A 16398-nucleotide genomic window follows, 5' to 3' on the forward strand; every position below is an offset into this window, starting at 1 on the left:
TAGACTCATAAATAGTTTAATGGAAGGTTAATATTATGGCACTTCCTCTGTTGATGGGAGGATTAAAGTTACAGTTATAATTTCCTAATGAAATACGATTATGAAACACATTTGGTTGTTTTCAAAACTTTCACGGGTGTCAATAGTTCATCAGCTGTTAAATGCACAATACTGCCATCTTCTGTGTACAAGAAACAGCAAATTATGTGTTATTTTACATGTATGTTCTGCACAAGGATCAGTGGAAGTACTACTGATGACAACTCCTCCATTTTAAGATAGTCTGGGATCTGGCACAAGGTTAAGTAACAGCAGAGAGGTCATGGTCTGAATATTCATTGGTCAAGTGGCAAATGTAACTGCTGACTATAGCAATCACATGCTTACTTTGAATAACTTCACTGAGCTTCAGAGTAAGAAAGAGGATACTCATTATGCTCTTAATGAACAGCACAGTCAATTAGTCAGACTTTGACAGAGCCTGCTGTGGCGTGCTTCAGTGTCTGCAGCTCCGGCTATTTCTGCAGTGTACTACCTCCAGGATACAGGAAATAAGCTCCTACATTGTGGTTTAGGAGGATAATTTAGACCTTAATCAACAACGTGCATTATTAATAGCTATGCAAAACATGCCCAAATGAAAGCTACAAACACGCTGCCTCTGAAGGCTGTAATCTATCACTCCTGTCACAGAGGAATTGATTACTGGCAACTTGCATATTTCCACCCATGATACCCATGAGGGTCTGTGTGGAATAGTTTCCTGCCATGAAATACGTTTATAAGCAGGTCAGGTACTATGCCTCGGAGACGATGATGGGAATACATCATCGGTGTGAGCTAAATTGATCAATATACCACACTGGTGTGCTGCTGCTGCTGCTGCTGCACTGGAACCGTGACTTCCCTCAGCTCTGAGAGACTATGGGGCAGGGCAGCCATGCTCCCAGCAGCCGAGGAACACACTGAAAGTTCACCTCATGGCAGGCACCCCGCTCCCACACACAATTCCCAACACAGCCAAGGCAGCTCACACACAGAGCACAGGCTGTGGGCAGCAGTCACTGCCCGGAGCATCACTCAGGTACTGCCATGTGCAGTACACCCAGGCTATCTCGGATACCACTGCACAGGCACCCAGTTACCCAAAAGGGCTGAGGACATTGCACAGAGTCAGGAAAGGCTGAGGGAATTGGGCCTGTTCAGCCTTGAGGAGGTGGCTGCGAAGAGACCTCATCAAGACATACTAATATCAAAATGGGGTGTCAGAGGATGGGTCCAGTGGTGGATCATATTCTTGGCAGTGCTGAGCAATAGGACGAGAGGTAACGGCCAGAAACTAATGCACAGGAAATTCCACGTGATCACGAGCAAGAACTTCTTTACTGTGTGTGACCAAGCACCGGAACAGATCGCCCAGAGAGGGTGCGGAGTCTCCCTCACTGGAGATATTCAGGAACCGTCTGCGCCCTGTGATGGCCCTGCTTGAGCAGGGAGGCTGGAGCAGCTGAGCCACCGTGGTCGTTCCAACCTGACCCATTCTGGGATTCCGTGACAACGTAAAGTTCTGTGCACTCCCTCGCTTGTGGTCTCTGGGAGAGTTTGGTACATGGCGCTCCCCAGGCGCTGCCTGTCCGTGCCCTCCGTCCCGCACGAACGCCGCCCCCCCTCAGCCGTGGGAGCACTGCACGCGCCCAGCCCCGCGCGCCCGCCGGAACCGATTGCGCGCCCTTCCGCCCCGGGGTCACGTGACGTCCCGTCGGTACCGCAAGATGGCGGCGCCCATATTGGTGCCCGAGCCCCCCCTGGGGAAGCCGAGGTGAGGCTGCGGCCGGGCCGGGGCCGGGACCTCCCGGGTCAAGGGGAAGGACCCGCGGGTCCCTGCGGAGAGTCGCGGCCCCGTCCTGGCCAGGACCGCCCGAGCGCACGATGGCCGCGGCTGAGGCCGCCCGGTGGCCGGGCCCGGCAGTGGCGCAGCTCCGCTCGGCCGTGGCCCGGCGGGACAGGGGTACCTGGGCTCGGTGGTTAGCAGGACGCGAGCGCGGCCGCGCTGGGGGCGGCGAGCGGGCCCGGAGGCGGCGGGGGGAAGCGGGGCCGCCGTGCCCGCCCGCCCGAGCTGTGGTGGGGCGGGACAGCGTCCCGGGCCCGGGCGAGCCGCGGCTCCGGGTGATGTGAGGAGCAGCGGAGGCCGCGGCGCGGGGAGGCAGCGGTATGGGTATGTGCGTACCCGGGCTGAGCCCCGTCCAGTCCCACCGCGGAGGCTGTGGGCCGGGGCAGCCACGCTCCCAACGGGATTCCCTGGTCGGGGTCTCCAGGTGCTTGCCAAGGCCTTGCTCCGGTGTCGTGCGGCTGGAGAGAGAGGCGAACCCGAGCCCTCGAGCGGCTTGGGCTCTGCTGCTCCTTGCGGGTCAGCTGTGTGCCCACCTCCTCCTGTGCTAGCCTAAGAGTAAGGCGAGCTCCTCCGTCCCTTCTTTCCTTGGGTTTCAAGAAAGAGAACTTCTCAGGGAACTGGGAAGGAGCTTCTCGCTTGCCAGCCCCAGGCACCTGCTGAAGGATGCGATCCATTGCAGGCAGGGACTCGAGGTGAGAAGCGGCCAGGCTGGCCGGGTCAGAGGCAGAGACCCCAGGTGGAGACCCCGGTCTGTGCGGGCAGGTACTGCTGCCGGGACGAGCACTGTGGTGTCACCTTGGCACACACAGGTGTGCAGGTGGTGAGGATGTCAGCAGCCCTGAACAGGATTGGAGATGTGGGTGTAGTTCTGACTGGCTGAGTTACACTTGTGGAATCTTTTAAAATTATACACTCCAAAAGGGGAAGATTTTGATCTCCTCTCAGCATTTGGTGTGGCACAATGACAAGAGCTGAAGATCATCCCTCCTTTCTATCACTCCAGTATGAGCAGGCTAGGAAGAAGAAAGATAGAATGAAACTTGACAGAAAAGAGCTTGATGTGAAAAGGCTTTTAGACATTAGAAGCATTTTAACCGTAGTGAAAACATGGTGTCGCTTGTAGGCAGCTGTTCAAAGCTGTCAGACAAGCAAGGAAGAGTCTGGCCAAGCTTGTGTAGCAGAAGAGCAGTGCTGAGCATTGTCTGTGGGGTCTGTGAGTGTGTTTTGTTAGCTGTGCACTGAGACTGCTGCATGTGGAGAATATCAAAGGACAAAAGAAAGGATCTGAACTTTCATTTCCTGTAAAAGAAAGTCTAGAATAGTCTGAAAGGTGTACCAAAATTGTAGGGTAGGAGATCCCCAAGTTTTTCTCCTATATCTTATCTAGTGACCAAGTTTCAGGAGCTGAAGGAGATTTCATGGAGTTGGTGATGATGTCAGATACTGCAGAGCTCAAAAAAAGATGAGACCCCTGTGTGCAGTGTCTTGTTGCTGCTGCCCAGCAAGTCTGAACAGCACAGCCACAGATTTACAGATTTCATTGTCACATCAGATGTTGCTGTGGAGTTACTCTTTCATATAATTGCCTGTTAATTTTGCAGTTTGTGGGATTTTTGCTGAAAGAAATTAAGCATATGTGTAATTTACATTACAGTAAATTATTATTTGACAGTAAAAAATATTTGTTTGGCAGTTTTAACATAAGTAATGTTCTCTCATCTTCAGCCATCAAAAGTACAGAGCTATTCTAAAGAAGGAGAAGAGGAAAAAAAAGCGACAGGCACTTGCCAAACTAAGGGACTCAGGTAACTGAAGTATTTGGAACTGTCAGTGGAACTAGAAGTGATTGGGTTTTTTTTGTTTGTTTGGGGTTTTTTGTGTTTTTTTTTTTTGTTTGTTTTTGGTTTTTTTTTTAAGATAGCATTTTGTGTATATGTGTTGGCTGTAGCATGTAGTTATGTGATGCATTGAAATGTGCTTTTTTTCTCAGAAGCTGCTGAAAAAGATGAATCTGTGTCTGAGGAGGAAGAGGAAGAAGTGGAAGAAGAAGAGGAAGAAGAGGAAGAAAAAAAACTTGAGGCAGAAAGGTGAGAAATCTAGAAAATTGCGTATATGCAATAAACACTTCTGTAATCAATTTAATTTTAATACTTTGAAAAGTTAGAATATATTCTGTGAAACACAATCTTCATTGAAGATGTCAGGCTACACAGCCCATTCCTCTAAAGCCTGAGTGATTCCTATGGAATTTTCTCTTTTAAATGAGATTAGATAAGTTGCAGTTATTACTGTGGTAATAAATTTGAATTGTATTTAGGACAGTTGTATCAATCATGGATGATCCTTAAGTTGGTGGTCTAAGTGGTGTCTGGTTTCTTTCGTAGACAAAAACTACATGAGCAGTGGTTGCTGAGAGAAGAAAAGGCCCAAGAAGAGTTCAAGCTAAAGAAAGAAAAAGAAGAGGCTGCAAGAAAGCGTCAAGAAGAAGAAGAGGTATAAAGATGTAAAACCTTACAGTTGTGCTTGGCAACAAGGTAGACTTAGTGTAATAACTTACATTATTTTGTGATGGACCCATTGTTCTTGATACTGATGTGTTTGAAAGCATAGATTCGCACTCTTTTGTATAGAAAAGCAAATTGAAAACAGAAGAAAACAGCTCTTAAAAGGGTTTTTGTCAGAGATTTAGTTGCTTCTGACTGCATGAAAATTTAATGGTCAAAGAGTTGTAATGCAACATGGTAGTGTTGACTTTGATTGTAAAGCATTGTTCCTTAATTTATTTTTTTTATTATAAAGAGGAAGATCAAAGAAGAATGGGAAGAGCAGCAAAGAAAAGAGAGAGAAATGGCACAGCAGAAGCAACAGGAGAAGAAAGAGAGAGAGGTGATTCTTGGTGGTGGGAGGATATACATGTTCTATATCCTGTGACATGATCAGATGCAACAGTTGAGGAGGGATTTTGTTATAATTAGCAACTGCATTAGTTAACCCATTCTGTCTAAGTTCCTAAACCATTGCTCAGTGTTCAAGAGCATCCAGAGGGTTTATATACTGAAGTGTAACTCTTAATGCATCTGTTTGTTCACAATGTGTAATTGTTTATATCAGGTAAATAAGAAGGTACTGTGCCAGTGGAGGTTCTGAGAAGTTTTCTGCATCATGTGTTAAAGATAATCCTTCCTTAATGTCCTAGTTCAACACAGTCAGTGCTGAAGAAAATGCCTAAAGAGGATATGGAATATGGAAGTACCCTGCTGCTGTTCCTTAACACAGTTCTTAATCAAACGATGTGTTACTGCTTTTCTTTACCTGACTCATCCAACAGGACGTATCTTTTTTCAGAGCTCCTTGGGTGGAATAAGAAATGATATTGAAGATAGCATTGATAATATTTCTGTTAACGATACATTCTTGTTAAGTTTTAGTAGTTCAGTGATCTGGATGTAAGATGTCCTTTACAGTAATCCAGTGTGAGGACTAGCCTCTTATTGCCACTGAAAAGTGACTGCAGCTTTTTAGGATCTGGTCATTTTAGATTCTCCACAATCATAAAGTTTCCAGTCATTTCACTGGGAGGTGTCTTGCAGCTGTGTCTGATAAGCACTGCAGGAGAATAGCCATGAGCAGACAGTTCTGGCTCTTTGCAGTTAATAGTTGGTTGTGCCACTGATTATGTAACACTTGAATGAGGGATGCCAAAGAATAGCAGTTACTGTATTTCCTGTCTTACTTCCTCTGGTGTTCAAGTGTCCATTTCTCTCCTCGCAGGGTAGGGAGAGAAAACGATGCTCATGTCCTTCATTTAGGGTTGAGATACAGTTTGGAGAGACTTGAACCATGATAACAGCAGGATTTTATTCCTCCCCTCTGTCCTTGTGTCTGGGTTTACCTAAGCCCTCAGTGGGATAACTGGTGTCCCTGAACTAGGTGGAAGCAACTTTCTTTTTTGTTTGGTTATTGGATTATTTGCATTGTGTTTTTCTGGGTTATTATTTATGGGAAAAGAGAGTTAAATTGGCTCATAGAGAGCAATGACAGGCACCCAGAGGGAAATTAATTACCCAGCTAGGAGCAGAGCCACCCATTTTAGCAGCAGAAAGTTGTTTAATTGGTTTTGCCTGTGTCTTGAAACAGCAGTTTATTCAAATTCTAACAGTGATACAAGAAAAAAAATAATTTCCCTCCCTAAAATGAAGAAATAGATTTTCTGGTTTGATGGGTGGTGGTGGTTTGAGGGTTTTTTGAAGAGGGTGAAGGAGTAGTTTTGACTTGGGGTTTTTTTGTGTGTGTGTGGTTTGGGGAGTTTTGTTTGTTTGTTCTATTTTCTTTGTTTTTTTGTTATATCTGACATCCTTTGTGATCAGTACCAGATGCTGTCTGGGTACTCATCTGGAACTGCATTTTTAAATTTTTATTTGTTCTTTCTTAATTCATTCTTTTCCAAATTAAACTGGTCCTAGCATATGTTCTTGTATTGATTATGTTTAAACGTGTTTTTTCTAGGAGCTTCATAGGACAGTTTATTAGAAGTAGTGTCCAGCCAGTTTTGGAGAGTGGTATTGTTTTGCTCAGCCCACTTAGAAAAGGAAGGGAAAGAATATCCTCATTGCTTTCCTGTATTTGGAAGGCTAGACATGGTTAACTTATGATGCTTAAGTTTCTTATCAGTTACATCTCTTGCTTTAACAAAGGCTTACTAAGCCTTTCATTTTTCTGTGAGTTCCATAAAATGTGTAAGTTAAAACATTTCATGCAACTAAATGATTATGGACTTACCTGTAACCAGGCTGTGTACTAGAGCAGGAGGTACAATTTAAACGTCAGTACTTAAATTATAGTTTTAAAAAAGAAAATTAAACTTTTGTGTGGTTGGTCATTTAGTTTAGACAATCATCTATATGAGGGTCTTGTCTGATGTATCCTTTAACAGCTTTGTAGTACATTAATTGCTACAGAGCCAAAGTAAATCTCTTGTTTTTAAAGTAAACCTCATCACAGTTTCATTATGCATAATCACTAAGCATTGTAAATTAGGTTCTTAACTAAAGAAACCAGATGTTTTGCGTGTCCTCAGGGTTTTCACTAGTCCTGTGTTTGCACCATTTATAGGCAGCTGTGCAGAGGATGCTGGATCAAGCTGAAAACCAGGTATGCTCAGAGACTTTCTGAAAAAAGAACTGAAAAGTAATTTAATTTCCATCCGGTGTTTGCCTTCTAGCATGCTGTCCATCTGCTCTTGAGAACCTAATGGCCTGAACAAATTTAATATATAGTGGCTTGCATGAGCTGTAAACAATTATTTACTGGGCGGAACATAATTAAGCATATTTCTGGCTGGTTGGTGGCAGTGCAGTTGTGCATGCTGATGACTGTTCAGGAGCTCTGAGTCAAAATGAACCTGGAAATACTGCTGTGTGCTGTTAAAAAACACTATGTGTCATGGTTTATTTGTGAATTGTAATTCTAAATAAATCTGTCAGTCCTGCGTGGCAAGATAAACTTGTCTTTCTAAGCAGATGTCAGGCTCTAAATAAGAGGATTCAGTGGTAGAGGAGGGCACAGATCCTTAAGGAAAAGAAGAAAAAGGTGGGGGAGGGTGAAGCTTGACTGCTTGGATGCCTGGAAGAGCATAGATGTCAAGCTGGCAGTGTGTAGAAAAGAAAACTGCAGTTTTCATTTGAATCTTAGAGATTACCTCAAAGAATAATATGGCTTTTTATCTCTGTCACATGGTTAAACTTGTAAAGATTCTTGCTCAGTTTAAACCATTGCGTGAATTTGAAAAAAAAGTTTTAACCTAGTTACCCACTGTTTATTGACTTCCACAGCTACACTGGAGTTACATTTGGTTCCAAATCATTGTAAACAGTTCTTTAGGTAGGAAATCTGCTGCCTGCCCAGAGCTCAAGATGCATTATCAGTCATGTCTGCAAAGGAATAGGCAGAAACATGGTATCTTAGATTGCATTAGAGTATCAGTTCAGGCTTCAGTTACTGCTGACATAACAGGGCTGTTCTGGTGATAGAAAATTGTGGCTGCAAGTCATGAACAGAATTGGTAGCTGGGTCAAATGCTGCTTGTGAATAAAAAGAATTTTCAGTTGATTTAAAATGAGAACTTAGGCCAGTCAGCTTTACAGATTGTTTGGTTAGAATGAAAATTCCTTTTTAAATATGTGTCTTGGTTGTAGTCATTCAAGGCTTGCAGCTTGGTGAAGCCAGTTTGAATTATAGAACTCTTAATGACCCAAGATGATCAGTACACTTCTACTTTCAATGCTAAGTATTAATTAAATTTTTAAAATTCTGGCAGGTTATTTTTTATTTTAGCCTTTTCTAGATGCACATAACAGTGGATAATGACAAGCTTGCTGAGCTGTGGGCTGTTGCAGAGAAAAATAAGTAAATAGTTCTAGCTTTCTCTCTGCCAGGTTGTAGTGGTTTTGGCTGGGATAGAGGTTTTCTTTTTCATGGTGGCTGGTATGGGGTTTCATTTTACATTCACACATAAGATATGGTTGAAAATGTAGAGATGCTTTTGTTATTGCTGAGCAGGGCCTACACAGACCCAAGGTCTTTTCTGACAAGGCCTCTTCTGCTTTTCATACTGCCACACTGCTGAAGAGGCAGAGGGTGCATGGTTTTTCAGGAGGAGACACAGCTGGGACAGGTGACCCCAACTGACCAAAGCAATATTCCAGACCCTCTGACATCATGCTCAGTATATAAAGTGGGGGAAAGAAGAAGGAAAAGGGGGACATTTGGAGTGGTGGAGTTTGTCTTCCCATGTCACTCTTATACGTGGTGGGGCCCTGCTCTCCTGGAGATGGCTGAACACCTACCTGCCATTGGAAGCAGTGAATGAATTCCTGCTTTATTGCTTATGTGCCTGGCTTTTGCTTTCCCTCTTAAACTGTCTTTATTTCAATTCATTAATTTTGTATCTTTTACCCTTCCATTCTCTTCCTGATCCTGCTTGGTGGGGCTGTGAGCAAGTGGCTCTGTGGGGCTTGGCTGCTGGCTGGGCTTTAAACCACGGGACAGGTGTATAAAGTGAGACCCAGGGCACAGGGCAACTTTGAAAAGCAATGCTTTAAATAGGTTTAGTGTGCCTTGTAGAAACACAGTGCTCATAACTGCATGTGAATTGTTTATTTTTGACACTCCGTTTTTTTACCGTTTTCTAACTTTTTTTCTATTTTAATATTTCTTCCACAGCTGGAGAATGGTGTGAGTTGGCATAATCCAGAGCCTCCAGAAAATTTGGGAACAGAGAAGGATAGAGCGAATTGCCCATTTTATATTAAAACAGGTTCCTGCCGATTTGGAGACAGGTAATCCATTGAATATTTACCAGGATAGAAGTGTGTTGGGGAGATAAAACTGAGGCAACTTAATTAGGTCATAAGAAAACTGAGGAAAAACTGCTGCATAAAATACTTCTGTGTGTCTGGATGTGGATTGAGAGCAGAGCACTGCCTGGCTGGAATTTAACTATTTATTGTTATGGAATATTATTGATGGTGCATTCTGGTTACATTGGTCGGCCTTGAGTTTTCCTTAGCTTAGACTCATGCACAGATATATTCTGACAGAATGTATATGGTCTGTTATTGATACAGGTCTGATATGTCAGATGCTAGTTTTTTTATATTTTCTAATTTGCATATGTTCCAATCCCAAATTGACTAAAGTAAATAAGGTAAATCTGCACATTTGGGAAAGTTGACAGGTAACTTCCAGAGTTCTCACTATTTAAATGTGTGATACATTCAGTTGTGATTCTGGTACACTGACAGGGTGCCCCTGTCTCAAGGGGGAAGTGTAGTAAAAGGCAAGAACAGAGAAGCTCATCAGGATGATGAGAGATGAGCAGCACCTCTGTAGAAGTGCCTAGCGAGTCCAGACTCTGCTTTCAAAGAGGGGGATGGAAGATGAGTGTGGTAGATGAGCAGCAAACTCAGGAATAGGGTGGGAATGATTATTTGCAGTTTAGTCAGGTGTCTCAGAATGTTTACCAGCTTTGAAAGACTTTCTCACCTGAAACAAATGGCAAACTTGTTCCCAGAGGATGTAGAGGAAGCCAGAAGTATAAATGAGTTTATGTTCACTGGCAACCACAAACAGTGATGACCCAAATGCAGCTTCTGGCTTGAAAATTCCAGATTTTTTTTGTGCTAAGGAGAAACAACACCTTAGCAGGGAAGGACTCTGATATTTATTACATGAATCTTCAGCAAAGACTTATGAGGTTATTTTACTAACTTGTATCACTGAAACATGTGATACTAGCTATTGTAGTTTTCTTTATCCTGGCAGTAATTTGTTCCAGTGTGATGTATACTGTGGATAATTATAAGATGATTCAACTCTATGGAAGCTTCAAGTTCACAGCTTTTTTTGTTTGTTTTTTTCTATTCTGAAATGCATGTTGAATTCCATAATAAAAATTTCACCAGCTATGTCACTGCAGAGAGCATTTTTTTCTAATGTTCGGGTCTTTGTTATCTTGGCAGTATTTTTGTTTCAGTGGTCTTCAATGGAGATAATCTCCATGGATTTTTTATGGATTGCATAAAAATCAGTTTTGCTTTGAACTTTTGCATTTGAACTGTGAATAACCCTTGGAAAAGAAATACTGAGAAGAATCATATTCTACCCTTCCTCTTTCACCCCTGTTGATTTCATCAGCTCTTCTTTCTTTTTCCTCACATACCTGCTTCCCTCATAATCCAGTCATTTCAGTGATTGGTGCTGTCTGTAAGTAGAAGGACTGGTACAGCTAGGGTAGGACTGGAAGGATGGGTTGGAAGGAGTTGTGAAAAACTAAGAGCCAGTGTTATCAACAAATAACCATTCAGTCTTGTCAAAGATCACTATGTCTTGAAGAAGCTAAAACTGGCTGAGTTTGCTACTACCAATTTCCCCGGTAATTCAAACCCTAACATTTTGCAGTAATACGAGATTCTTGGGTCATTCCTTTTTCCTGGCGTTCCTTTTTGTTCTGTCATGTGAATATATCATTTTGTGTGCAAATAATATTAGGTGGGTTTAGTATTTTGTGTTCTGTTACTGCAAAAGGCAAAAGGAGGCAGCTTCTAAAATTTTTAAAAAAAACATAACCATCAAATTAATTGTCTAGTGGTTTAGTTTTGGGTTTGGAGATGGGATTTTTTTGTTCTTGTTTGCTTTTTGAAGTCTAAGGGGTCATCCAGAAGGTGAGAGTCCATTTCTGACTGACTGGGTACAGAAAAACTTCCTAGCTGAAGTCTGGGTTGTAATTGTCCATTTTGAGACATGACCTCCCTGCAGTTTGTCTGTGCTGTCCAGTGACATAAAGAGACTAGACTAGTCTGGATGTTTTTCTCATCGTGTCATTTGAAAAGGAGAAATGTGTTGGAAGAGTGCATGACCCAGTTGCTTGAGGACGTATTAAATGGGAATCATAAAGCACAGTGAAATAAAGATGGAGAACATCTGTGTTCTTACTGAATCTAAAGGTGTCTAGGGGGAGAACTGTATTTCAGCATGTTGGCAAGGTAGCCTGAATATGATGGATGGTGAAGGATATCTAATACTTCCGTGGCTGCCAAGAATATGCAGATTATAATTCAACTGATTTAGAAGAATCTTTGTTGCTGTTTTTTGGGTTTTTTGGGTTTTTTTAGGTTTTTTGGGGGGGTTGTTTGTTTAGGTTTGGGATTTTTTTTTTGTTAGAAGTGGATAAATACCAGCCATGTACTCATCCAGGTGCAGGTCTAAATGTGCTGTTCTTCCCTCATTCCTGCTTTCCACCCCCATATGTGATGAGAACAACTTCAGTAAAAGTTGTTCAGTTTGCAAAAAGAAGAGCAGTGACTTGCTTTAAAATATCTTCATAGAAAGACTCCTGACAATCTTTTAAGCCCTTCAGAAAATGGGAACACATTAACCCTAGTAGCCTGAAAGAAATTACTTCAGCTCTCATTGTGACACTGGTATCTATAGCTTTTGTAGTTCTGTTTTGTTGAGCAAGAATGTGTTTGTTAATGGCATTAAGGAAGCATTAAGGTTATGTACAAACTCACTCTGAAAGATTTGGTTTAGTAATTGAAATACCTTGATCTTCCACTAATGGATTTTCTTTTATAATAACTGTAACTGAAAATGGCAAATGTGTGAAGCTTCAACAAGTGTATTTTCTGCTGAAAGTGCCAATCATTCCACTTTCCTTTCTTCACTACACCTGTCCAGGTGTTCTCGCAAGCATAACTACCCCACATCTAGCAAGACTCTGCTCGTGCGAGGGATGTTCATCACTTTTGGCATGGAGCAGTGCCGGAGAGACGACTATGACACAGATGCCAGTCTGGAGTACAGTGATGAGGAGACCTACCAGCAGTTCCTGGAGTTCTATGAGGATGTGCTCCCTGAATTTCAGAATGTGGGGAAGGTGGTTCAATTCAAGGTATGCATCTGAGTGCAGTTTTTGAGCCTTAAGAGAAATCCTGTGTGCACTAGGGAACCGTGCAGTGTCCTTTCAGCAAACTGTGCATCTCTCGTGTCCCCTGTAAAGTTGTCACTGCTCTTACAGAGCACCATCTTACTCTGGGTGAATCTTCTCTCTCATTCCCCTGAAGTGTTACAAAAGCTTGTGCTTCTATATTGCAAGTTATTCACACTGCTCAAAAGGCCACTTAACTCATAGTCCTTTCTTTCCTTATCCTGTGCTAAGCCCCAGAGGGTCCATTAAGACTGTTAGACAATACATTTGAGCTACTGTATTTGAGCCTAAGGAATGAAATAGTAGGGGTATGAAATGTATTTGGAGTGTACACCCAAAAAATGTCATTTTAGGACTGGCTGAATAAAATAAAATCAGATTGCAATGACCTGAAAATATAGCAGGTATTTTAATAGGAAGAATTACAGAAAGGTAAATTATATAAATGGTCTTGAGATTTGTCATCCATCCTTAGTTTGTGCATTTGGTTTGCTCAGTGTTTTGTACTGATTTTTTCCCATTTATATTGTTATTTCTTACGGGGATAAAGGGGGATCTGTAAATGGAGACCTCGGAGATGAATGATGTGTGTTAACAGTCCCACGTTGCCCCAAAATAGGCAGCTTGGATAGTGCAATCTCCTTGTATCAGAATCCACTGCAGCATCCCTTTCTGCTTGCCATTCCTGAGTGTTTTCCTGCAGTCACCAGGAGGCACATAGTGCCTTCTCTTTTGTGTTCATCTACTGACAGCTGCCTTAGGACTGAGATGGCATTAGCATTTCAAGCAAGAGGAAAATAGAACGACTGAGTTTTCTATAGTTGTATAATGAACTCTATAGGTAAGAAACCTTCACTTTTTTGGACGAGTGGAGCATCCCCTGCATATTCTGACTCATGGAAGAATAATAGCTTGTTGTCCTCTACTAGAAGACAGGAGCAGATTCCCTACGGAGCATGGCTTGAAAAGCCTTATCAGCAAAGTCAGGTCCTTGGCTTTGTACCGTCGTTCTGTGCAGGTGTGCTAAGCTGCACCTGCTTGGGTCCCTGTGACTGTTAGTGTGGCATTCCTTGGCTTCTGAGGCAATTGTGCAACAGCAAGATGATTCGCATGCACATTTTTGCTATATTAGAGATGCCTTGGAACGACATGTTGGCTGCAGGGATCTTAACTGTGAGTGAGCTGAGACTGTGACTGTTTCAAATCAGATTATACACATCCTTTCAGCTGACTTCCTTTTCTAGTGTAGGCCAAGGTTTGATTTTGGATTTTTTTTCTGGGAACCTGCTCCAGAATCTGGAAGATCCTGATAAAACACTACCCTAGAACATTGTAGGGTTCTTCTCCTACCTAAAAACATCTATGGCAAAATCATTCTCACTTGTTCTTGTACTGACACTTTTTAATAGTTTGACTCCTGTTCCTGTAATAATTATACAAGTGCTTGTTCCTGTGGCTGAAGCCCTTTGCTGATCCAGCATACAAAGAGGAATTTTCTGAGGGTCAGTGATGATTTAGGGATGAAAGGAGCCGCTAACCTCATTTGCTGCAGATATTGGAAGAGCCTGTGGGCAACAGAGGCTGGAATCACAGTTTGCCCCGGAGAACTGGGTTCCACCTGCTTGGACCTGCCTGTCTCAGAATCTTTTGTAACTAGCAGCAAGCTTTTTCAAAGGTAATTTATGTATTTTTGAGAGCCTTAGATATACTTGGAATGCTAAATCATTACAAAACAATGTTTTTCACAACTGTACAGTGAAAAATGGTGTCTTCAGCTTTTTGAACCCATTTCACAAGGATGCTGTGAAGATACATTGCTCTAGATTGTCTTACTGTAATGAATCCCTCATTTCATACTACTAATAGTTGTCAGAGCAGGATTTGGCTGTTGCACAGTAGGACTGGCCCAGATAAGTGCAAGACAATGGAGTATAAACTTTCTTGTGGACTAAGTGAAGCCAAGGTCCTAGAGTTTATCAAAGCATAATGCTGGAAACAGTTAAACATAAGCCAAAAAAGGTTGTTGGTGTTTTTATTTTGGGTTTTTTGTTTGGTTTGGTTTTTTTTGTTTGGTTTGTTTTTTTTGGCTTTGTTTTTTTTTGTTAACCCTAAGTGTTCAGAAAAACATCATGTCTAATTTGGTATGGATGAACTTTGATAAATGAGAATTGCCCATCTCAGAATGTGTGAGCTGCTGTACAGCATAAACCTTCCCCTGCCCTAACTTCATGTTTCTATCCCCTCAGGTCAGTTGTAACTATGAGCCTCACCTGCGAGGAAATGTGTACGTCCAGTACCAATCGTAAGTACTCACAGTCTTACCAAGTGTTAGAACTAAACTCCAGAGTTGGGTAATGAATAAGAAGTGTTTGTATCATCCATGCAGTTCATTCTCATACTGTATTGGGAACCCAAAATTGGTAGAGAGTGTCTCAAATGATTGTGTGATGGTAATGCCATCTGTTATTTTTACTTTTCATAGGGAGAAGGACTGCCAGGCAGCTCTGGCCCTGTTCAGTGGACGATGGTATGCAGGCAGACAGCTTCATTGTGAATTCTGTCCTGTGACAAGGTGGAAAACTGCCATATGTGGTGAGTCTTGGAAAAGAGAATGTGTTACTGAAGAGTACTCACTCACAGAAGTGAAAAGGAGGGATTAGGCTGTAGCTTTCAGATCTGCCTAATGTTGTATTCATTTCTTTTTGGAAGACAAATGTGCTAACTTGCTTGTGTAGATCCAGGAAAGAAAGGGAGTATTTCATCATGTAATTTAAGTGTCTGAATTGTTCTAGTGGATTTACCCTGGTCTAGAAAAGAGGTTTGGATTCTAGCCTTGGAAATAATAATCTTAAGGTGAAACTCCCGGCAGTACTAATTTCTCTTGAGAAGCAACAGCACTTGCTTCAACAGTCAACTCAGGACTGTCAGCAATTCAGAGCAGTAAATGTAACATGTGACTTACCTAGATTTACCTCCTTACATTAAGGTAAATAAAATTCAATGAAAAGTTAAGTCTGTTCTAAATCTTCATAGCTGTTAAATCTTCATAGCTGTTAAAAAGCTAATTCCAAGAAAAGTATGCAGTGAAAATAAACCTTGTGTGAATTAAATTGATAGGTGGTCAGATGCATGTTCTGTTTGGAGAAGCAAAATTCAGTTTATTACATTTCTTCCAGTTGGTACATAATGAAGAAAGATTTAACAGGTCTGCTTCATAAAAAAGCAAACCCTAATCTGTTGCAGGCTTATTTGAAAGGCAGAAGTGTCCAAGAGGGAAACACTGCAACTTTCTTCATGTATTCAAAAATCCCAACAACGAGTTTTGGGAGGCCAATAGAGACATACGTGTTTCTCCTGAACGGACTCATCAGTTGTCTAAAAACTCTGAGAGGAGAAACAGATCGAGCCATCGTGACGACTATTACAGCCGCTCCAGGAGAAGGGGCAGCCCGAGCCCAGACCATTCCTACCACAGAAATGGAGAATCCGAGAGAAAAAAGAATCGCCGCAAAAGCAAGAGGCGGCACCGGTCAGGGAGGTCGAGAAGTCATGAGAGGAGGAGATCTCACAGCAGGGGCAGGAAGAGGAGAGGCCGTAGTCGCAGCAGGAGTCACAGTCGGACACGCAGCAGGAGCAGAAGCAGAAGCAGGAGTTCCTCTCGATCCAGGAGCAGGGGTAAAAAGAGATCAAGCAGCAGAGGAAAAAATAGTGAAACTCCCAAAACAAAGTGAGAATTACTTTCAGAAATCACTAATTGATAAAAGGAGAGCTGACAAATCTTCCCAATAGGGCACCAGATATATTTGAATTTCAAATAAAGTGTTCTTGCACATTAAAATGTTTCTTCCTAATAAAGGAACGTAGTTTACTGTGTGCAAAGCTCGAAAAAATTAAAATTTTTAAGTCCTATAGAAGGTGTGAATGTCAAGTACTCTGGCTACTTTGTCCCTCTGAACTGCTGCAACACCTGGATGCACACTGAGTACAAATAGAGAAGTGAAGCCTCTTTGGTATATGCTTA

The 16398-nt window shown here is 42.3% G+C and overlaps 1 protein-coding gene across 1 annotated transcript; it reads left to right on the forward strand.

Moving 5' to 3' along the window:
• The first annotated feature begins 1753 nt into the window (after positions 1 to 1753).
• Positions 1754 to 16291, forward strand: ZRSR2 (zinc finger CCCH-type, RNA binding motif and serine/arginine rich 2). Its single transcript, XM_062488038.1, has 11 exons — positions 1754 to 1819; positions 3617 to 3696; positions 3882 to 3978; positions 4276 to 4384; positions 4691 to 4777; positions 7004 to 7042; positions 9113 to 9228; positions 12128 to 12341; positions 14624 to 14679; positions 14860 to 14969; positions 15621 to 16291. The coding sequence occupies exons 1-11, from the start codon at positions 1773 to 1775 to the stop codon at positions 16106 to 16108; spliced, it is 1443 nt and encodes a 480-aa protein (XP_062344022.1). The 5' UTR covers positions 1754 to 1772; the 3' UTR covers positions 16109 to 16291.
• Positions 16292 to 16398: the final 107 nt, after the last annotated feature.

The sequence above is a fragment of the Cinclus cinclus genome, chromosome 2, assembly GCF_963662255.1.
Source record: "Cinclus cinclus chromosome 2, bCinCin1.1, whole genome shotgun sequence".
NCBI classification, from domain to species: Eukaryota; Metazoa; Chordata; class Aves; order Passeriformes; family Cinclidae; genus Cinclus; species Cinclus cinclus.